General features: G+C 43.2%; 2 protein-coding genes across 3 annotated transcripts; both read left to right on the forward strand.

Annotated features, from left to right (window-relative positions):
* Positions 1-61: 61 nt before the first annotated feature.
* Positions 62-4429, forward strand: leng1 (leukocyte receptor cluster (LRC) member 1). 2 transcript variants are annotated; one of them, XM_088998977.1, is made up of 6 exons: positions 91-153; positions 334-384; positions 773-950; positions 1423-1608; positions 2382-2698; positions 4071-4429. In XM_088998977.1, exons 3-6 carry the CDS (start codon positions 819-821, stop codon positions 4288-4290), a joined length of 855 nt encoding a protein of 284 aa, XP_088855103.1. In that variant the 5' UTR covers positions 91-153; positions 334-384; positions 773-818; the 3' UTR covers positions 4291-4429. The 2 variants fall into 2 exon arrangements, with proteins under 2 accessions (XP_088855102.1, XP_088855103.1); XM_088998976.1 differs by lacking the exon at positions 334-384 and having other exon boundaries at positions 62-153.
* Positions 4430-5204: 775 nt separating this feature from the next.
* On the forward strand, positions 5205-23785 carry lmtk3 (lemur tail kinase 3). Its single transcript, XM_088999114.1, has 16 exons — positions 5205-5474; positions 9197-9330; positions 10233-10377; positions 11552-11625; positions 11724-11842; positions 12732-12819; positions 12901-13049; positions 13600-13684; positions 13774-13895; positions 14466-14615; positions 14701-20260; positions 20341-20510; positions 20635-20762; positions 20885-21219; positions 21306-21381; positions 22531-23785. The coding sequence occupies exons 1-16, from the start codon at positions 5384-5386 to the stop codon at positions 22653-22655; spliced, it is 7551 nt and encodes a 2516-aa protein (XP_088855240.1). The 5' UTR covers positions 5205-5383; the 3' UTR covers positions 22656-23785.
* Positions 23786-24479: the final 694 nt, after the last annotated feature.

A 24479-nucleotide genomic window follows, 5' to 3' on the forward strand; every position in this document is an offset into this window, starting at 1 on the left:
TCATCGTTCGTCCGCGTTTTATTTCATATTCATAGATTAAAGTGCGTGGGGCGACACCCAGTGTTGAAAGGTTGTCATTGCAAGACGTTGCGTGTTTACTTCCGTTTCCGTCTTCCGGTGGCTGCCTACCTAGCTAATACAACTTTCTGCCAGGTTAGCTTGCATCCGTAGATTTCACCTTCTATTTCATCAATATTGTATTAAATGTGTAGTATTTTCCACTAAAATCTCTGTCAGATAAACTTAAAAAAACGAGCTATTTATTATCTGCGAGCAAATGCAAATGCTAACACACGAGAACGCTAATGCTAATTGCTAATCGGTTTCTTGTAGCCTATGGAAAGTCGTTGGATTATTTTTTTTCTCCCACAAACGAGGATAAAAGTGAGTACTGGTGCAACAGATATATTTAATTGTGTATTATATATCCTTTATTGCCGGTATGAATACGTTCTTGTCAGTATGTTCCACTAGTGGCAGAAACGTTGCTAGAAAGACGCATACATGTTAAGTTTCAGAAATAATAAATCGGGATTTTCGTACTCGCGACTCTGTGGTGCGTGTTAAAATAATGTGAGCGTTACAAAAGTGTACAGTTGAAGTAAATGAAACACAAAAATGCTTTCATTGTTTATTTATATGTCAGTTGGGATGTCGGTTGTCCTTTAAGTAATAATAATCATAATAAATTTCATTTATATGTGACGCTTCTAGTTGCGATATTTCATGAATTGAAGCGTTCAATATTCCCATTTTCCCCCCCCGCACACAGGCGATATTGATCCAAACGGGCTAGCCATCGTCCTGACGGCTTCGCCATGAACATTCTCCCCAAGAAGAGCTGGCACGTCCGCAACAAGGACAACGTCGCCCGGGTGAGGAGAGATGAAGCTCAGGCAGCCGCCGAGGAGCAAGAGGCCAAGCGGAGAGTGGAGCGTGCCGAGCAGGAGGTGAATCGTTGTTCCATATGCGCTAACGAAAAGAGAATTGTTTTATTTTTTAAATACAGTGATACCTCAGCTTACGAACTTAATTGGTTCACAGAAAGTGTGTGTAAGGTGAAATTTTCCGCTTCTGAACATTTATTTCACATAAGAAACCATTAAAAATGACAATAATCCGTTCCCAGGTCCCCATAAAACATCATTTTCTACTAAATAAGCCTTAAAACTACACAAAATATACCTAATTTTATTTATAATAAATCTGCTATTGTATTATAATTGAAGAAATAAATTGTACTGTATAATAAAGTCATTTTATTGACCTTTGTGATGGTCGTTGATGTAGTTGCCTCTTGATGATATCCGAGTGAAGTTGCTGTGCTTTCTAGAGTTTTGAAAGGCACTTAAAAATTAAATTTATTATTATTATTATTATTATTCCCTACATTTACACAGCGTCTTCTCTTGCACCCCCCAGGCACGAACGGAGTTCCTACGAAGGAAAGCCCGAGCGACTCTCCAGTCGGACGCGGCGGGAGGAAGCCAGGAATTGAAAGATGAGGAAGGGGGCGGAGCTTTGGAGCATCTCAACCTCTTCCCCGTCGAGGAATCTGTGGAGAAAAAAGACAATGAGGAGTATCTCAAAGAAAAGAAAGAGGAGAAGGTAAGTAGGTTGAAACTCAGGATTACTTTAACTCATTCACTGCCAGATGATGTGCTAAAATGGGTGTATCCAGTGCCAGGGTTTTTGTCATTTTCACTCAAATTGCAGGACTCGCGGAATTTTAGGACTACATAAACATTCAATACAGCAGTAGAAACCTTAGACTCTCTTCTTTTATCAGAAAAAAAGTAGTTAATTCCTAAGTTATATGGGCCTGGAGTTATGTGAGCTTGAAATGGGGGAGCGGCTGTACAAAATCTCCCTCGTGGGAGGGAAAAACATTGCCAGAGGTATGGCCAGCGCTTGATCGGCAACCCTGAATAAATTCGAGAATGGCTGTGAATGAGTTCATAAGCGATTTATTTGCTCACTGGATTGGACAACAAAAAAATATTGATAGTCGCTTGATCAGTTGCATAACTTGAATCCGTCAGTCACCTGAGCTCATGACCGCCTGACACCCACGTCACTCACCAGCTCAGTCCTCCTGTTCATACAAATCCAATTAATAATAATCCATTTCATTTCTAAGCGCCTTTCAAAACTCTCAAGGTCACTTTACAGTCACAGGATAGGTTTTTCTGTGGGTGAGCGGCGGCAGCCACACACACCAGCGTTCACTCACCCCGGAAGTTACTAAAATAGATAGAAAGTTAGCTAGCGATCTAATAGATAGCTAATAGCTAGCTAGAAAGCTAGCTAGCTATATAGCTAATAGATATACAGATAGATTCCACTGATATACATGCCCATGGCCTTGTCTCCATTTCCAGGAAAAACAGGAGCGCGCCATCGGTTTACTGGTGTCTCTTGGCCCCCAACCGGGGACCGAGGTCACGCCGTGGTATATGAAAACCGGCCAGGAGAAGGACGACGAAGAGAAGAAGAAAGAAAAGGAAAAACCGAGCGAGGGGAGAAATGACAAGAGGAAGGAGTTAACCGAGGAGGAGCGAGAGAAGAAGGATCGGCGGTTGAAGGACACCCTGGACCCGTTGAGGGAGATGGAAAAGGCTTTGGGCCACACGTTGGCCAAGACGCACAAGAGCAAGAAAAAAGACAAACGCCACAGAGAGGAAAAACGCAACCAAAGGTAAAATCTTGAGTGACGCTTCAAGTATTTGCCATAAATGAGCGACAACAGCCATGAAAATGTTTTGGATTAGCCTTCATGAGTCTCGCACTTCAAAGTAAAGGGGACATCTGAGTTACGACCGGGTTCCGTTCTGACAAAACGGTCGTAAGTCAAACGGTCGTAAGTCGAAATCCATTCAAAATGGCTGATGTCACGTTTACACGACAGGATAGAATACGATGTCAATCTGGTGTTTTTAAGCAACGTTTTCTATTGACTACTATTATATACCAAACTGTTTACAGTTCATTTATACATTTTATAACTTTTAATGTCATTTTTATCATTTTATATTTCCTATTATCGATTTTTATTACTGTAGAATTGTACAATGAAATACATCGGAAGAATTATCAGTTTTCCTTCCTCACCAATGATTGACAGAGTTGTACATATAGCTTTCTAGCTTGCTAGCTATCTATTAGCTAGGTAGCTAATAGATAGCTAGCTACCTAACATGTCCTGTGACTGTGAAGTGACATTGAGCGTTTTGAAGAGCGCTTGTAAATGAAATATATTATTATTATTATTATTAATATTATTATTATTATTATTATTGTTATTATTATTATTGTTATTATGATCATTAGCTATCTCTTAGCTAGCAAGCTTTCTATTCATTTCAGTTACTTCTGGGTTGAGTGAACGCTGGCGCGTGTGGCTGCCGCTGCTCACCCACAGAAAAACTTGTCCTGTGACTGTAAAGTGACCTTGAGAGTTTTGAAAGGCGCTTACAAATGAAATGTATTATTATTATAATAATTATGTATACAAAACTGTTTATTGTACAGTTCATTTATAAATGTTATACTAAACTTTTAGTGTCGTTTTTATCATTTTTTTATTTCATATTATCAACTTTTATTACTGTGTAACTGTACCTGTAATGCGTACAAAATTGTTTACTGTACAGTTCATTTATAAATGTGATACTTTCCCTGCTCTGCCTGGTAACGGCCAGAAGAGGTCGCCCAACACACACGCTAGGACTCAGGCGGAAGCAGAAGGAAAAAAAGCAGTGTACAGTACTACAAGAGATATTGCCGAGACGGTATCTTCACTGTATAACTCCTGTATTGAGTGTAGTCACGCAGTAGATTGCTGTGTGAGTGTATGACATGCTGGCTGGCCAAAATTGTAGTACTCGTTTCCGGCTTCTTGAGTTTTGCGGTGCAAGGCGTAGAATTAAAAAAAACGGTCTGGCGGTCGTGGTCGTAAGTACGGGTGGTCGTAACTCGCGCCGGTCGTAACTCGGATGTTACCTGTAATTCCAAGTGAACTAAGTCCGTCTCCGTCGCCCTTCGCCAATCTGCTTGCTTTGTCTCGCCAGCTCGATGGAAAGACTCCGCGCCGAGCGTTTGCAGCGTGAGGCGGACGAGCGGCGACGGGCCCAGGCGCTGCTGGCGCAGCGGAAGGGCAAGAACAAGGAATCCGGCAGGGAAGACAACGAGCGAGAGCGGCCTTACAACAGCGCCTACTTCCCGGAGTTGGCCCGCAAACGGCAACGGCGCCACAGAGACAGCTGGAGGGACGAGATCTTAAAATTATGAACTTTGGGAAAAATGGACGCCAGCCTTTTTCACACTCGCCAGCGCGTCGCATGCAATGTAAATATTTTGTTCCCTCAAAGGAAAAGTGTCAGTGAAACAAATCATTTTCATGTCAAATGCGATAAAAGAGTGACCGTGAGTTGCCTTCACTTTCTCCGATGAGTTGTCAAACAGAAGATATTGAAATGAGGACATTGAAGAAGCTGCTGTATTTCTACATATATATCAATAGAGATATTGATATATAGAAATACACACACTCACACATACATATATCTGTAGGTAGGTTGATTGGTTGGTAGGTAGGTAGATAGATAGATAGATAGATAGATAGATAGATAGATAGATAGATAGATAGATATGTGTGTGTGTGTGTGTATATATATATATTAAAAAAAAAAATATATATATATATATATATATATATATATATATACACGTATAAATGTATGTATTGATGTCCTTGAGTTTTGAAAAACGCTCAAAATTGAAATGAAAAATATATATTAATTCATATACATATATATGATACGTATTTTACATTTGGCTTGTCTTACGGATGCCTCCAGTGGGCGTGTCCGAACGTCAGTTAATTGTCCTTACTTTCCAATATTTAATCAATTCGTCACACCTGATTTGCATCAAAAACGACCAAACGTTACTTAGCTATGAATCACCTGAACTCTAAAAATAACTACATGTATTTATTATCATGCGGCGGGAGCCATGACAATGTGTTGTTGTGACGTCATCCGGTGGAGGATGTGGATGTATTTTGGGGAGCGACGTGTCTGTATGGCGGGAGGCGGGGTGGGGTGGGGGGGGGCATATTCGTAGAAGAAGGAGGTGGTGGGGGTGACCGCACTCGGTTGGATGTTGTCATGTATGAGCAGCCTGAGGATGCACAATAGCGGGTCGAGATCACCAAGCTGAATTGCGGATTAGAAGAAGAAGAAGAAGAGGAGTGGAGGGGGAGGGGGGGCGAAGAAAGCTCCTTTATACTACCACCAAAAAAAAAAACGAGGAAGAAAGGAAGGAGACAGAAGGCTCGAGACCGGAGGACACCGATGCTGTTGTTGTTGTGGCGGCGACGATGCGGCCCCACTGCTGGGTGATGGTGGCCCTAGCGGGGGTCATGTCGTACATGAGCCCGGAGAGAGCGCTCGGAGCCCCGCAGAGGGAAGGTGAGTCGAGTCGGCGGAAGGGGATGGACGACGGAGGGGTTTCAATTCAATTGGAGAGCTGTCAGTGAGGCTGGAGAGAGGAGGGGGAGGTGGACGATGGGGGAGGGGAGGGAAGGGGAGGGGGGTTAGCGTTGGTGTGGGGGTCTTTATTATGCTTTATTGCCAACGTGGACGCGAGATAATGCCAATGGTGATTGCAGCGGGATTATGGTGCATGTACGCAGTGATGCAAAACCCGATTCGAGGAGGAGGGGGGGGGGGTTGCAATGTTCGTCCCCACGTCGATGGCATCAAGAAAAAAAAAACGACATTCGCCTTCTTCGGGTTATTTTTATGAATTTATACACCACCACCCACACGACCCCTTGCAGATTTTGGGCCGAGTTTCAGTGTGTCTTTGTGTTGTTTTGAGAAGACGTTTACCGAGTTTAATGCACAAGCCCCCCCCCCCCTTGTTTTTAGAACCACCGTGTGTCCTTCAACAAATACAAAATATGCTTTTAGCCATATTGTTTATTTTATGATGCATCATGTCCCTAAAAAAACGAGGGGTTGACCATGATGCTAACATTGAGACAAGATAGCTTTCCTTTCGCGAAAATTCTGACTGATTTATTCCCCAATGCGACTTCTTCCCAACTCAGCATCCGGGCTAGAAAAAAGAGCACAAGCAACAAGCGTCACTTGCCGCTCTGCTGACACTATTTTGGGGGAGGCTCATCCATTTTGAAACGTGCTCTGACATTTATGCATGCACTGTTGACAGTGAGACGACCTTGCCGGGAATTGTACTCATAAAAATGCAGTCCAGTAAGAAAATGTACAGTAAACAACCGAATAGAACGGAATGTTAAGAATTAAACAGATTGCACATTATCATTTCACGCTTTATTTTTTTATGGCCCCTGTGTTGATTCCTCTGCTGTGCGCGTCTTTGCCACCAGGGGTCAGTAGAACACTTGCACCCTGCATGCGTTAATGGGAAGAATGTTGAGTTTGTGTGGCTGCTAGCTGGTTTATGTTTCGAACGACGACTTTGGCAGCTAATCGAAGAAGATGATTGTGTACTTGTTACGGCGTGTAGAATATAGTGTTGAAAAATGGGCAGGCAGTTGTGTCTTCTTGCGAAGGGATTACAAATCGTTCCAACTAGCGGATATTGCTGTTTAGCAATTATATATATTTTCGATCTAAATGGCCTTGCGAAGAGAAACTATCCATAGCATACCAAAAAAATATTTAGGTTCACAGTCATTAGTTTCTTTTTAAAAATAATATCATAAACACTGAAACAAAATACATAAAATATAAACACCGCTGATACGAACAGAGAAATGGCCGATGAAACCAGTCAGCGTGATACGGAAGTAGTGGCGTGGCCCTTTAAGGGAGAATTTGATCGGTGACAGAAATTGTCCCAGTTGCCAATATAAATGATAATTATGTGAGATTATATTGTTAATTATTATAATTTACTTTTTTTGTTGTTGAATAATTGCTTCGCAGTGTTTTTTTATGATAATAGCTTCTGATTGGCTGATACGGAAGTAGTGTTCTGACCCGTTTGGTGACAGAAATTGTCCCAGCTGCCAATATAAATGATAATTATATTGTTAATTACTATAATTAATTTCGTAAACATTGTGTTATTTCACGTTAAGAATACTCACATTACATTTTGTTATTGAATAATTGCTCGGTGATGGTTTTTATGTTGATAGGTTCTGATTGGCTGATACGGAAGTAGTGTTCTGACCCTTTAAGGGAGAATTTGGTGACCGTTTGTGTTTTTTTTTTATGTTGCTGGCTTCTTATTGGCTGAGGAAAATGAAACCAGGAAGTGATTGATTTAATGAAGAGTATGTTTTTCGATCGACGTCCTTTAAAAAATGGCCACACAAGGAAAATGGCGACATCCTCCCTGGTAGAATTGGTAGATTGTGTTAATGAACTTAACGCTGCCTTAAAAAATTGACTGCGGGTCGTTGTGACGTATGAAAACCCGACCGACGAACAAGAGTGCTGGAATTCGGTGGTCAAGTGACGACGACGCCCCCCCCCCACGTTCGCATATACGTGCACATGTCACCGTGAGGGTGTTTAACCAGCCTGCCCCCCCTGCCCCTTTTCTTTTCTACAGATGGGTCACCCCCCACAAACGACCACTTTGAGGTACAAATGTCCACGTGTCCCGCCCCCCCCCCCATTTTCTCTCTTTCACCTTACTAGTAAAGCTTTCTTGCAGTCATTTCTTTTATTCCGGTTTCCACCTTGCCCCCACTTCCTCCCTCCCGATTATCAGCACCAGCTCGCCCCCACCCGACCAAGACCTCCTTTTTTCCTTCCTTGGCTTCTTAACTGTGAGTGGAATGCTGACACTTTCCTCTCCTCGTGCTTCCTGTCCTGATACCGCAATTAGCAGCTGCTAGTTTCAAACGTCAATTCTTGATTCCACTTTCTTTAGTTTGTTTTCCAACCTTGGACTTTTCTGCTTCCCACCTGAGTTAAAAATAATAATAATAATAATAATACCCCCCCTCCCTGATCCAAACCGTCCGTCCATTGGGGTTGACCTCAACCTGTCGCTGTAGGACAACGCTCCAATGGCTATTTCTCCCTCCAAAATAAAAGAGCCGTGTAACACGATTTCACACTTTTCTGATTCTGTCTTGTTTCTTCAAGGCTAAAAAATTAAATACAGTGATACCTCGGTTTACGAACCCCTTGGCTTACGAACTTTTTGGTTTACGAACGTTACATTTATGACAACTTTACCTTGGCATACATTTTTTTTTCATACGCGGAGCTGCCTCAATGAGTGATGTGTCGTTTGCGAACGAGCCCGTTCTTCTAACAACAAAATGGCAGCCGACTGTTTTTGTCTTCTATTCCCCGCCCCCAGTCTAAAAAGTGTCCTTGAGAGCTTTGAAAGGTGCTTAAAATGTAATGTATTATTATTATTATTATTATTATTATTATTTATTTATTTATTTAATTATTATTATCAGGCCATGTGATTGGTCGAAGAACATAGCAGTGGGGGGGTGGTTTAAATATTAAAGAGACAGGCAGACGACAGTGAGAGAGTTTCGACTTTGATAGTTCAAAGGTAGAGTGTAGACTGCAAGGTTAAAATATCCCATCAATCAGGCTCCACAAACAACCCGCACAAGCCATCTGTACACTTCATGCAAAAAGCTATTAATTCAGCTCAACAGAACACAATTGATGAGGAACTAGATAAAATTATGGCAGAGAAACACCTACAAGGGATCATTCCTCAAGATGGTGAAAGAAGAAGGTTACGTTCCTCATCAAGTGTTTAATGCTGTTGAAACGGGGCCACTCTATTCCATCAAGCCATCAACGACCATCACAAAGGTAAATAAAACCACTTTATTATACAATACAGTTAACGTCTTGAATTATAATACCATTGTACATTTATTATACATAAAGTAAGGTATATTTTGTGTCGTTTTAAGGTTTAGAAAATTAGAAAATTATGTTTTATGGGGACCTGGGAACGGATTATTCTCATTTTAATGGTTTCCTATGGAAAATTATTTTTTGGGATACACACTTTTCTCCTTACACACTGTCTGGGAACCAATTAATTTCGTCAGCCAAGGTATCACTGTAATAATAAACAAACAAAAAAAAACACACATAAAATGAAGATGTATCTGAAGTAAACGTTTGTTGGCATGTGCTCCTTTCAGTTTCTCAGAGCAGGACGGCGTCGCTGTCTCCTCCGCCTTACGTGGTCATCCTCATCTCGTGCTCGGGGCTGGTCTCCTTTGTTCTGCTGCTCCTCACCTGTTTGTGCTGCAAAAGAGGCGGCGTGGGATTTAATGTAAGACCCCCCTAGCCCCTCAATTCCGCCTCAGAGTTGGACAACTAACAACGCACGGGTTTATAGGATAATTTACAAGATTGAGATGATTAAGGTGACTCGGCTTATTCGCCTAATTGAAATACTAGCAAAAATAATAATTGATTCATATATACATGCAGATAAAATAGTAATATATAGTCAATAGTACTACTGCTATTCTTATTTTATTATTATCATATTCATATTTTTATTGAAAGTATTAATGAAAAAAAAATATTTATGTATGTATCTGTTTCTTTATTTTTTTAATTAATGATCATAATATTTATTGTAGAATAAAAACATTGTTAAAAATACAAATTCTTTCACAAAGTACAATAACAAGAACTATTATACTTGGAATTTGATTTATTCATCAATAGTACAACTGCTATTATTATTATTATTATTATTATTATTATTCTTTCATTATTATCATATATTTATAATAAAAAAATAATCATAATGACATAGTGAAATAGTAATATGTAGTCAAATATACAAAAAAAAACCATTTCAAAGTGATACTAATAAAAGAGATGCAAATAATCCAAATAATGAAAAAAAAATCTGCCATAAATGTTAATGGCTGCTAAGTAATGGCACTTTGATTTTTAACATCAAATTGGCAAAAAGAAAAAAAAGGAGGACGTTGTGAATGAAAATAAAAATAAGAATAAATGTCATGTCTTCTTTTCCTTTCGGCTTTTCCCTTAATGTAATAAATATAAATCAATATGTATTGTATTGTATGGCAAATATATTAAATGTAATAGCTCGGATTATTTTAATCCGTTCTGTGAAGGTAGTGTAGTTTGAATAGTCAATTCATGATGAAAACCACTTTGTTCTCAGTGCTCAATTCTTCTCTTTCCTGGTAGGAATTTGACAATGCGGACGGGGAGGAGTGCTCGGGGGGGTCCAGTCCCATCCAGGAGGACAGCCTGTCGTCGTGCCCCTCGCTCCCCGAGGTCTACACTTTGCCCGTCAGGGAGAGGCACAACTGCGCCGCCCTGCACCATGGAGGTAACGTTCGCCTTCTTTCTGCTCAGTCAAGGCTTGTTTATTTATTTATTTATTATACATGGCTATTTACTTATTTATGTATTTTCCCCCCGTTTGTTTTGTTTATTTATTTATCTGTTTCCTTATATTTATTTATTTATTTACTTACTTGTTTATTTATGTATTTTTTATACACGGTTATTTATTTGTTTGTTTTTTGTTTAGTTATTTATCTGTTTCTTTACTTTTATTTTTAATTAATTCAATTATTTATTTCTGTATTTATCTATTGATTTATTTATCTATTTCTGTTTATTTATCTGTTTCTTTATATTTATTTATTTACTTGTTTGTCAAGGCTTGTTTATTTATTTATTTATTATACATGGCTATTTACTTATTTATGTATTTTCCCCCCCGTTTGTTTTGTTTATTTATTTATCTGTTTCCTTATATTTATTTATTTACTTACTTGTTTATTTATGTATTTTTATACATGGTTATTTGTTTGTTTGTTTGTTTGTTTATTTATTTATCTGTTTCTTTATTTTTATTTTTAATTAATTCAATTATTTATTTGTGTATTTCTGTATTTATCTATTTCAATTTACTTATTTGTTTCTTTATTTGTATTTTTTAATATATCTATTTAGTTATGTATTTACTTGGGTATTTATTTATGTATGTATTTATTTATTTATTTATTTATCAGTTTCTTTAATTTTTATTTTATATTAATTAATTCAATTATTTATGTATGTATTTATTTATTTGTCTATTTATTTCTCTCTTTATCTGTTTCTTTATTTGTATTTTTTTATTTATTTTTTATGTAGTTATTTATTTTCAATTAATTAATTTATCTTTTTTATTTATGTATTTATGTATTTATTTATTATTTTTTATAAGTTTCTTTATTTTTAATTAAGTATTATTTATTCGTGTTTCTTTCTTTTTATTTTTGAATTTATTATTATTTTTTAATCTGTTTCTTTACTTTTATTTTTAATAAATTAATTCATTTATTTATTTATTTCTGTATGTATTATTTTTTTCTATCTATTTATTTCTTTATCTGTTTCTTTATTTTTATTTTTTAATTAATTAACTAATTTGTTTATTTTCTTGTTTTTGTGGACGTTCTGTTGTCATCATGGTAATTCTTGTTGTTCTTCTTCTTGTTTTTGTTTTTCAGACTCCAAGACGCAGTACTTCAAAAGGCACACTTTGAACTACCTGCAGGAGATTGGAAATGGCTGGTTCGGAAAAGTGAGACGTTGACGTTTTTTTCCAACGTATCTTCCGCTCGTCATCATATCGGTGAAAAGGAAACGCTAACCTTGCCCGTGGGCCATTTTGTCCGCCAGGTGATCCTGGCCGAGGTGCTGTGCGACTGCAGCTCCTCGCAGGTGGTGGTGAAGGAATTACGCGTCGGGGCTAGCCCACTGGAGCAAAGGAAGTTCTTGGCTGAGTCGGAGCCGTACAGGTGAACACCGCCGCAGGGATGCCATCGCTCATCCAGTTTCATTATTTGAATCAACAATGGCGTCACGTGTCTCATTCCATTTATTCCCCTAACGGTTAACCCCAACTTCCATTTCCTTCTCTATTTTCGGTCATCGAGGTGACCTTTCATGCCGCCAGAATCCTTGATTTGTTGGCTATTTATTAGCTCGCTACTGTATGTGGCTGGCTATCTTTTAATAATAATAATAATAATAATAATAATAATAATAATAATAATAATAATAATACATTTCATTGATAAGCACCTTTCAAAACTCTCAAGGCTAGCTATATGGCTGGCAATATATTTTCTAGCTATCTAGCTGGCTAGCTTTCCATCTATTTGAGTTACTTCCGGGTTGAGTGAACGCTGGCGCGTGTGGCTGTGGCGCAGTATTAGCTATATATCTATCTTGCTATCTATCTAGCTAGCAGTTATCTATTAGCTATCTATTAGCTAGATAGCTTTCTATTTGAGTTACGTCCGGGTCGAGTGAACGCTGGCGCGTGCGGCTTCTGCTGCTCACCCACAGAAAAACTTAGCCTGTGACTGTAAAGTGACCTTGAGAGTTTTGAAAGGTGCTCATAAATAAAATGTATTATTATCATTTTGCTATCTATTTGCTATCTATTAGCTATCTATTAGCTGACTATTAGCTTTCCAGCTGGATAACTCGCTATCTAGATAGCTATCTAATAACTATATAGCTATCTTGCTATCTATCGAGCTAGCAGCTATCTATTATCTATCTATTAGCTAGCTAGCTTTCTATCTATTTGAGTTACTTCCGGGTTGAGTGATTATTATCATTATTATTGATTTGTTATTGCTTTTTTTTCACCAAGTCCGATTTGCGTCCTCCATGCAGGAGTCTGAAACATCCCAACATCCTTCAATGTTTGGGCCGCTGCAGCGAAAGCATCCCTTTCCTCCTGGTCATGGAATTCTGCCAGCTGGTCAGTGTGGAAGCAAACCTCTCCTCTCAAAAGTTGCCACCTCCTTATTTAATCCCGTGATGTCACTTCCTGTCCTGGCAGGGCGACTTGAAGCATTACCTGCGAGCCCAGCGGAAGGCTGACGGAATGACCCCTGACCTTCCCACCCGGGACCTGTTGACTCTTCAGCGGATGGCCTTTGAGATCGCGTCGGGCTTGCTGCACCTTCACGAGAATAGCTACATCCACAGGTGGGACATGAAGCGTCATCGGGAAATTACCTTCCGCGCCGCCTGAAGGGCTACTAGGATCATTTTTACTTCAAATTAACTCATTCACTGCCAGGCATGTGCAAAAATGTGTCCACTCCAGTGCCAGGGTTTTTGTCATTGCCGCTCCAATTCCGAGTTTTAGGACCACATCAACATTCAATGCAGCGTAAGAAATCTTAGACTCTCTTCTTTCATTAGAAAAAAAGTGTTAATTCCTAAATTCTATGGATCCGCAGTTATATGAGCTTGAAATGAGGGTACAGTAATCCCTCATTTTTTTGCAGTTAACTCATTCACTGCTATAAAACTGATAGCTAGCTAGCCAGCCATATAGCTAATAAATAGCAAATAGATAGCCAGCTAGGTATGTAGCTAGCTAGATAGCGTGCTAAATAAGGAGCTGATGCAATCCTTCGCATTTGGGGTTGAGAGTTACGGGTGGAGATGTCAATGCGGTGTTCGTAAGGTGAAAAGTTCATTCGAGCTAAAGCGTTCGTAAACTGAGGATTCTCTGTATTGCCGTCTGCAGTGATCTGGCTTTGAGGAACTGCCTGCTGACCTCCGACCTCACTGTGAGGATTGGCGATTATGGCCTGTCACACAGTCAATACAAGGTAAGCCCGCTCGCTTTAGCTTTTTTCGATGGATATCCGATAAAGGCCTTCCGTCGCCGACTCCTCACTGTCAATATATCTTCACGCAGGACGATTATTACCTCACTCCCGATAAGCTTTGGATTCCTCTACGATGGATCGCTCCAGAACTTCTGGAAGAGTATCGAGGATCCCTGATCGTCACTGACCAAACCAAGACGAGCAATGTGTGGTGAGTTGTGTTAAAAAAAAAAAAAAAAACGCATACACCCGAAGCATCAAAACTTAAAAAATGTAAAAATGCTAGCTACCTGAAAGTATATGTTTATGTTTAACTCATTGAAATTCATGAATTTATTTGGGAATTCGTCTGTGTAAGCTCTCAGCCGTACGAGTGGTCCATCGATGAAAAGCGAACTAAAATTTGCTGGTAGTTTTGGACCTGTATATCCCTACTTAGTACTTAGTACCCTACGTAGTACTTAGTACCCTACTATATAAACCTCGCGTCAGCCATTTTGAATGCTTTTCGATTTACGACCGTTTTGTCGGAACGGAACGCGGTCGTAACTCGGATGTTACCTATATTTTGTTTCATCTGCGAGCCAGATGCAATCATCAAAAGAGCCAGATATGGCTCGCGAGCCATAGGTTGCCGACCCTTGGTCTAGGTAAATGTCTCTTCTATAGTCAGATGAATCTGCTACGACTGGATTTTGCTTTCTCATGCGAGCAGTCTCGTCTCTGAGAAGAGCATTTTTTTGCCATGACTAAACTCTTCTCCTCAACGTCCTACTTGCAGGTCCCTGGGGGTGGTCATATGGGAGCTATTTGAGTTTGGCTCTCAGCCTCACAAGCACTTGAGTGACGAGGAGGTTCTGACATTTGTCGTCAGGGAGAGACAGATCACGCTGGCCCAGCCAAGACTGAAACTCTCCCACGCAGATTACTGGTCAGTAGACCTCTTTCCAATGCGGTCATGTCATGGACTTTAACCTTTTTGAAGACATTGGACCTTTTCCTTCTCATCTCTTAAGGTATGAGATCATGCAGTCCTGCTGGCTACCTCCGTCCCAGCGGCCGTCGGTGGCCGAGGTCTTCCTCCTCCTTTCCTCCCTTCTGGCGGCCGAGCGGGGGACATCGAGGGGGAACGTCGGCGACGAGGACGAGGAGGAAGATCAGTATGACAGTGAGAGAAGGAGGGGCGAGAGCGAGGAATCGTTTGAAAGACGTTGGGATTTGCTCCGCCCGCCTGCCTTCCAGGCGGCGGCGCACGAGCGGCGGCGAGACCGTCACAATTCCTACCCCCTGCTGGAGCCGGTGGGAATCCGCGGAACGCATTCCTCATCTGAATTGGACGACATTCTGACAGTGACCGAAACCAGCAAAGGGTTGAACTTTGAGTATTTTTGGGAGAAGGCCCACGCCAGACGGGGCTACAAACCACTCCCCCCAGCTCAACCGATTCCGACTACGACCAACAACAACCACAGGCAGTCCCTGGACACTCCAACCGTGGTGCCGGTGATCAGCGCACGAAGCCCTTCCCTCACCAGTGAGTACTACATCCGACTGGAGGAGCACACTCCCCAGGAGAAGTCACCGACCATCAAAGGGAAAAGTCAGCCAGACACCATTTGCCCCGGGGACATGGAGCTTGTGGAAATCCGCAGCGGCATGCTGGGAAAAGAGCGAGTCCCCTATTGTTCCTCTGATAAATGTGGCGGTACAAAAGGTATGCAGACGGTGCGATCGAGTGAGGTGAAACTCCAGGTTCCTAACACGGGGGTGGCGGAGTTCAGAGACGCTTCAAGCAGAGTGACCGACTTCTCGGTGATCAATTTAGGAGAAGAAGAAGAAGATAAGACTTCTGACAAAAAACCTTCCTCAAGTTCTCCAGCTCCGGTCCTCCCTCCGAAACCTCGCTCACTGTCTTTGTCATCAGCCAATCATCTTCACTCGCGCCCCCTTCCCGCACCTCCTCTTGGGTATAGAGGACTCCCCCATTACAACCCGAATGGCAAAATTGAGACGGACCCCCATCAGATTAACAGCTGCCCACCATCTAGCTTTGGTCACCTGGGCCTCCATCGAGCTCGACAGACTTTGCCGCCATCTCCGTCCCTCTCGCCCTCTCTTCCACCCTCCAGTCATCCCATTTACCCCACAACTCAAACCTGTCCCCCGCCTCTCCCCCCTCACTCAAAGCAAAGAACTCTCCCGAGCTACGACTCTTATTCAAGATATCGTAATCGATCGATGCGAGACCCGCTAACTTCTGACCCCGCCATGCGAGAAACCGGACCTACGACATCGATGCTCAACTCCAAGGAGGGCGCTCACTCTCGCATAAAAGACTTTGAACCGCCTGTTCGCAGAGAAAATCCCTTGCGCCCGATTTATCGCAACGTACCCCGCCCTCAGCCCAGAACTAACGGGCAGTCCTCATCCAGTCCTACCTACTCGGATGAGGATGAGTCTCCTTTCGTGTCTCCCGAGAAACCGAGCACCTCGGTCACTCGTTCAAGCCCCTGCAAGGATGGAGAACCGGGCTCTGGGGCGAACCATTCCCGCGGAATGAAGAGGACCCAGTCACGCCTGGACACCATCTTGCCGGCAATTTGGAAGGAAGATGCAGAACATCTAGCTGCTGCCAAGAAATCCCCCATGCATCTGTTTCTGACAGAGCTATCGACCGTGGCAGAGCCGACGGAGTCCAAGTCTGACACTTTGTGGGAAGTTGGGCAGAAGGAGCGCAGAGACGAAGAGAGATCGAAAGATGTCACACCACGGAACAAAGGGATGTGCCGTTCCCGGTCTCCGATGACGGAGCTCGGCTCAACGGAACAGTTGTCGGTCTCGGAGAAACACCCGAGTAGCCCGGCAACGGAGAAGAACTTGACAACATCTCATGATTCGTTCCAGCGAGATCTTTTCCTGACAGAGGTCGACACAGACGCAGATCTAAATGGAGGGTCAGGAAACGATCCGGTAAAGTACCTCTACCCATCCGGATCTAGCTTGCGGTCATTCGTCTGTGCTCCGGGCCTTCCCTCATCCACTGAATCTGAAGATGTCTACTCCAAAGTTGTAAGAGGTTCACACTCCCCCCTCACCAAGATCAGCAAAGGAGAGTGTCAACCACAGAAGACCGAGAAGGAACCGCAGAGAACAGAAATGACGAGGGAGGAATTCCTGAAGGAGATCCAGTCAGCGGAGACATTTCTCACTGAAATCATATCCAGGAATAACACGGCGACAAACAGAAAAGAAACTGATTCCTCTCCGACCCTCCTCTCGCCTGAGTACGAGTCCATCTGTATCGATCCAAATTCAGCCCAGACCATACGCTTCCAATCGGAGAGCTCCGCACGCTCATCTCACAGAGGAAAAGATGAAACGCCAACTGAGGCCATCTATGCCCAAGTCACCAAGCGTGCTAAAAAGACCGACATCAAAGTTTCCACCAGACCCGAGATCCCCATTCTTCATATAGGCGCAACCGTCAAATCGGCCAACCAAGGAAGCCAGTCTGGGGACTATGTCTTATCGGAAATCATGCCCAAAAACGGCCTGCTGCTTAACCGAGCACTTGTTTGTCAGAAAGCAGAAGAGAGTTCAGACGGACCCGCCTTACCTGCGAGACGAGAGGGACCACCTGCGGATCATTCACAGGTTTCAACTCAACTTTCCAACAAGGATGTTGAGGCCTCCCTCACTGTGAGATCACTCGTTGCAGACCATCTTCCCAAAGCTTCTTTCATTGAGAACGGCAAGTTACCCAGGAATGAGTCGTGGCTCGGCAGTCCAAAGAGCGAAGACGGAATCGCAGTGTGCCCTGTTGACGGTGTAAAGATCGACTCCGATAAGGCGTCTTTTGAAGCTGATAGAGATCACTCAAAAGATTGTGGCAGCCCAAGGACAAATCTTGACCATAGGCATTCGCAGCAGGGCAATGAGATAGCCCAAGAAAAGCCCGTCTCCGTAATACCCGTCACCACGACCACCCCAGACGGGGATGCGTCGGGGGACGTCTCCCTTGTCACCCCCACCGACTCCCTCTTGTCACTTACCACATCCAGCTCTGCGGACTGCCTCACACCCAGCGAGTCCTGGTTGGGTTTGGGAGGGGGAGTCTGCGGCTGGCGGGCTCTGGGCAATGAAACGCCGCATCGGGACTCTGCTTATTTCTCGGACAGCGATTGGGACGGGGATGGGATGACCCGCAGGGGCGGCGACGGACTAGTCGGCTCCAGGCAAAGCTGTGGTAGAGGTGGGGAGAGGGGAACGCTCACGGGGATCGAGGAAAAAACTGAAACGGAAGAAGGCGAGGCCGAATACAAGTACCCTTCGAGAAACAACATCCAGATATCTGACAAGATCAATACATCTTCTCAGATTAAGCCCGAAAATTACTTTGGCACTGGCACAGATATTCTGATCAAAGGGTTCCAACCAGGGCAGCGAGATGATTCTGGGATTTTCTTGAACGGTCAGAAATCCTTACAACTGCTTGATGATCCCCCGATCCAGGACTGTGTTGACTTTATTGATAAGTTGTTCTCTAAATTAGAAGATTCGCCTCTTCAGAGCGTTTCGTGCAGCGATGGTACAAAACACCAATGTTGCGCAGATGAAGTCATCTCTCGCAAATATGTGGACTGTGAAGAGGAATATTTGACTCTACATGCCGAGGACTACACGATAATTGAAAACAACGTCACTTCTTTCGCAGTCCATCATGGTGGAAATGCCGCGATCGACCCTCTCATGGACAGCACAGAGTCCAAACTGTCTTACCCGTATGACGGTTCCACAAAGCGACCTGGACTTCATGAAGAACCCCGTTTGGGTGAGGATAAAGCGAACGGTCTCATGGTTACCTCCCATAATGAGGAAGCCATTGAAAGATCGAAGATCAGGAATAAGATGGCCGAACTGGAGCTGCATCACGCAAACCACAACCAGCTGGGCTTGCGAGATCTTGACTGCTCTGATGACTTTGAGAAGAAGACGGCAAAGGTCAGGATGGAGAAAGCCCTGGCAGCTGCCGAGTTGAGTCACGTGGTGAAAGAGGGAAGGTCACTCCTGAAAGAAGAAGCAAAACTTCGGACCAATAGTCTCGCTGACGACGGCGAGGGAGTGAAAGTAAACAGTGACAATAATAGTAGTAGGCTCGAAGACCAGCATTATTCCCTGTCAGGTGAAACGCTTGTTTGGCCAGACGAAAACGACCAGTGGGCCGCTCCAGAGAAGAGGTCTTCGGACCATGATCTGAGGTCTGAACTGTTCCCCGGCTTCCAGACTGAAGCGTGGGAGGTTGCCGAGCGTCTTGTCGTTGGTCGGGAGTTTTGGGAGGCGGAGGAAAATGATGAACTTGCAGGAAGTGAGCCCCACCCGGGTGTGCTGGACACTTGTGAAGAGTCCAGGAACGATGAAAGCCAAGGACCTGCCGAAAATCAGCACGGGAAGGAAAATGTCCTTCGAGAGGTTGAGCGGGAGGGCACAGACGTTCGCCAGGTTGAAAATTGCGAAGACCTTCTGGGAATAGACAAATTGGATACATTGGGGAAAACATCGGATGAAGTGGAGAATAAAGAAATCCCCGATCAGGAGGACTGTGAGAAAGATGGGAACCAGCACCAGATATGGGATGGACGTCTAGCGGGGCCAGAGGAAAATCAGAATTTTAACATTTTGCCTCGACGTCAACCCCACGACCTCCAAGATGAGGAGTCGCCAAACCGTTTCTCTCCCCCTTTGGGAAGTCAATGTTCCAAAGTTCCCATTTGTAAAACCGAAGCACCTCAGGAGAACTCCTCAGACCAGAAAACCATTGATTCTGACTTGTATTGTCAAACTGAAAGAGGACATTCAGGTCGTGCTGAGCACCCAACAGAACAAAGCATGATAGCGCCAAAGGTCGTCGAGGACTTTGGAGATGTGGCGGATCCGCAAATGGACAACTTCAGCTTGGTGGACTTCCCCAGTCCTCCTCGGAGCATCGACCTTGACATGCAGGATGATAAGATGGAGAGCTTAGATGACTCTTTTCCAAGTCCACCGCCCTCCATTTCAGATACCGAGGAATTGAGTCGTCCTCTGAATTCAGAAGATTCGAACACTGAGGCAGAATTTCCCAAAACCACTTTCGTTAAGACAGACGACACCGTAAAGGATTCTTCTGAGAACCAAGCTCCTGTGAATCACCTACCTGAATTATTAATTTCTGAATGGAAAGACATTGATGAGGAAGCCCTGGAGGATTTTGAGAAACTGGAGCAACTGTGTTGCATATCTGGCGATGAGGAAGGTACCTTAGGTGACATTTTCTTGGACAACCTTGAGCTTTTGGAGTCCCTGAAGAAAACACCCGATCAAAAAGGCACTGCTTCAAGCCTGTACGCTGAAGACACAAGTGATTCCGACGTCAAGGAGGGCAGGGTAGCGTTGGACAAGATTCCAGATGAATCCCATCTGCCGGTCGAATCCTCAGAGGACGCGGACGAGGCGTCGAGGTCACCGGAGCCAAGCGTTGATCTTAAGGATCAGAGTTCTCTTTCCAAGATGACCACCAAGAACGGCCTCATGATGCAGGTCAGATAACGGAGTGTTTCCATCAAAAAGAAACCGGTTCTCATTTCTTGTTCTTGTTAACGCTCTGTCTGTCCTCTCAGGTATGTGAGGAACGACTACAGTTCTCCCTGAGTGAGAATGTGAAGACAAACGTACTTTGGGGAGGGGCGGTTAAGGACACAGTCACCCTTCGGCCCTGGGGGGAAAAAGCCTCTGAGTCCGAGAACGAGACCGAGGTGGCCACTGAGCAAGATCAAAACCAGGACCAGAGGTATCCAAGCCACACTAACCATCAAAGTCCATATCTCAGAGTCTCTGTGTTTGTTTGTTTTTTTATCTTAATCCTCAAAACTCCAGAGGGAAACTGCCGAAATGATTCCTTTTTATTGTTTTAGCCAAACGGACCAGGAAGACTGCGCTGAGCCTGATGTGGAGAGCGAAAAAAACGAAAGCGGGCCGCTCACTGTGATTGAACAACCAGAGGTCACAACACTGCAGTCGTCTGCAAACCAAGCAATCAAAGGTTCGTCTTACAATGTCTCTCCGCGGTATTGCTTTTTGTTTTTGACGTGTTCATAATACTGATGGTATACTACTCACCTGGTCCAACTCCAACAAGTTAGACGTTTTTTTCCTCTTTGGTAGCCAAAGTAGCGCGTCTGTCTCTGGCCCTTCCACCCCTCGCCTTGACTCTGCCCCTCAACACAACCGGCAAAGGGGGATTTGGGGATGGGGCGATCGGCAGTCGGATCGGCAGACGGAGGGGCTTGCTTCCGGGAAGCGATCTCGAAGAGGAGGAAGAAGACGAAGCGGAGGACGAAAACTCCAGACGGGTCATCGTCGTTACCGAGACGGATGTGGACAAACGCGTCGGCCTGAGGAGCCTCCTCAAGTCACCCAAGGAGCCGTTGGATGGGGATAGAGACAGAGGGAGAAATGTGTCCTTTTTTGATGATGTCACCATTTATCTTTTTGACCAGGTACATCGTCTTGCGTGTCGCTCTTTCGCTCTCAGAGTGGCTGTTGATCGCATACTGACGGGCTTCTCTTTTGTCTACTGTCACAGGAAACGCCAACCAACGCGTTGAGCACTTCGGCCCCCGCTAGTCCAGCCGCTGCGTCCGTCAAAAACACTTTATATGGTGAGAATATCAACACTCTTTTTTACTGCTGATGATGGGTATTGATTTAATTGATCTAAAAAGCCAAGCAGGAAAATGGATTTCATCAACCAACTTTACACATTGATCTTCTATTCTACCTTTACCGGCCTACAATACAAACAGTGCTGACCTTGGTATCTACCGAACCTACCTACCTTATGTATCAACCCGGTATCTTGTGGACAATCCTATGTCCCCCTTGTACTTACCGACTGCCTGGCCAGCCTACCTTACGAACCTGTCCAGAAACGTCTTCGAGCCACCTACCAATTTACCTATGACCTCTCTTATCTACCCTACCCTACCCACCTACCCTTCTCTACCAACCTACCAACCCACCCTACCCACTCTAATTTCCACCCTACTCAGCCTACCTACTCTACCAACCTACCAACATACCTACTTACCTACCCTGCCTACACTACCTACCCCACCTACCCACCTACCCTTCTCTATCAACCAACCTACTAATCCTCCCCACCCTACCCTGCCTACCCTACCTGCCCACCTACACTTCTCTACCAACCTACCAACCAATCAACCAATCTACTAACCCTTCCCAGCCTACCCAACCTACCTACCCTACCAATTTACCTACCCAGCCTACCTACCTCCCCAACTACCCTTCCCTACCAACATACCAAACAATCAACCAACCTACTAACCCTCCCCATCCTACCCAGCCTACCCAACCTACCAATCTACCTATTTACCTACCCTACCTAGCCTACCTACCGACTTACCCTCCTACCCACCTACTCTTCTCTACCAATATACCAACCAATCAACCAACCTACCTATTTACCTACCCTACCTACTGACTTACCTACCTACCCACTTACCCACCTACCCTTCCCTACCAACATACCAACCAATCAACCAACCTACCAACCCTTCCCACCCTCCCCACCCTAACCACGCCAATACCCACCCTACCCACCCTACCTAAACTACCAACGTAGGTACCTACCTACCTACCCACCTCGCTACCTACCTCCAATTCATGCTTAAATTCAATCTTTAACTTAAGATGCACGAAAAATGGATTCCCCATGGATGGACCTGATCTTATTTTCATCATAGCCTTTCCTCAAGCAATGTGCTGGTGTCTCTCTCACGATTGACCAGGTTCCAGCAGCAAAAACAAAGATTCCAAGCGCAAAGAGTCCAGAGCCTCGGTGGGCGGAGTCAATGCAATGACATCATCACGCTTCACCGTCAGCCCGGCCAAGGACCCTCACTTGGCGTCATGAACCGTGGGAAAGACTTTGCCAGCCAACCATCGCAGACTGAGCCGCAATTTGACCCCAGCAAGCAGCCATTCACCCTAGAGGCTATTTTTCTACTGGACAGGTGAATGGAATTGAAGTGGACGTCCCGTCCCCCCTCCCCCCTGTAGGAAATGCTGGACATCAGCAAGTTTTGACCGGCCGCCCTGTTTACAGAGTTTATTCAAGCATCTTTCAGAGGGAGAAACCAGTGAGTTGCTGTGTACCAGCTTCTCTTTTCGGCATCATTGTTTCCCAAAAGTGAGGAAATGGCTCTTTGTTTTTCTTCTTGTTTTGTATTCGTTTGTTTGGTTATTTATTTATTTAGATTATGTACGCTTTTTCACCGCAGTCAGTTTGAAACTCCATTTGCTCAACTCCTGCTAGAATGCATTAATATTTGTACAAAAAAACCGTTGCCATAGAAAATGAATACAAGATCATTATCTTGACTTTTTCAATGTCTTCTTCTCAGATTGCATGAAAAATTCAAACCAACATTTTTATTTGTACTTTTGAGTTACTAAAAAAGTAGTGTCTTCTTTTATTGCCAATGTATTTATTATTATTATTATTATTATTTTTAAGACAGCATTTCTTTCAAAATGTATTTATTCATGTTATTTATTTCATTTATTCCGTCCACAAATGTATCATTTGGGCCAGAATGCATCTAGATCATCTCTTCTGTAAGATCTTCATAACAAATAAAGCAAAATATTTTCCCAATCGTCTTAATTGCACACAAAAAAGAATTTTGTATAGTTTTACCTGTCAATATATTCCAATATGTAATGATTCATTTCCTCCGATGTCTATGTATGTTTAGCAGTGTTGTCATTCTTTTCAAGAGGCTCAGTGTAGATTAACATGACAAAACAACAGCTTTTCATTCATCACTAAACGGCTTCTGTTTCCTTGTGTGTGTGCGCGGGTGTGCGTGTGTTATGAATTGATTTTGTATGAATAACAATCCATCATGCAGTCAAGGATCCAATAGTTTGTTTCGTCTGTTTTTCGTGTTTCTTTAAAACCTGTATTGTTTTTAAAAAAATGATTTCAAGGGTTATTGTAAAAACAATGGGGAATAAAAATAAATAAAAACTCCAAAAGCATTTCCATCTGGAATCTCCGTTTGATCTTATTTCCATTGGAATTGTCTCGAATGGAACAGCCTTTTACTGCGACCCAATTTATAAAAAGTGGAATAGCTCGGCTCTTTTATTGTGTCTTCGTAAGCACAGTAAAAAATATATATATTGTGGTATTTGTCTAATAATTTAGGTTTTTGAGGTTTGAATCTTTTTACTGGCTTTCTTTCTACAATTCCATTAATCCAATATTATAATATCAAGCTACGTATTTCCACTGTAATGAAGTAAAAATCATTTTTTAAATTGTATTATTCTCTTGAGTTTAACCAAGGATTAAATATTAACTTCTCGTTTAAAAAATATGATTAAGGAAACAGTCCCAGACCCTGTCCTTGATTTTCGTTTCTCTAATCATCAGTGTTCTCGTCGACCATTCGATTCTAATGGCCGACGAGAACACAATTTCCCACAATGCCATCGGGTTTGGTGACGTATTATTCACACGACAGGCAATGTCCGAGCTTAATCAATTTGTTTTATAGAAGGCAAAACTCGCCTTCACACACATACCCACGCACAAGGAAACGGAAAAGCTGCTTACTGATTTCTGTTTAACTGATGGCTGACTCTAACACAATTTTCCACGACACATTCTAGTATGGTGACGTAGAACACGCGACAGGGATGATCGTCGTTTCCCACAATGCCGTCTGGT

The sequence above is a fragment of the Hippocampus bargibanti genome, linkage group LG06, assembly GCF_051943395.1.
Source record: "Hippocampus bargibanti isolate YZ-2025 linkage group LG06, ASM5194339v1, whole genome shotgun sequence".
Lineage (NCBI taxonomy): Eukaryota > Metazoa > Chordata > Actinopteri > Syngnathiformes > Syngnathidae > Hippocampus > Hippocampus bargibanti.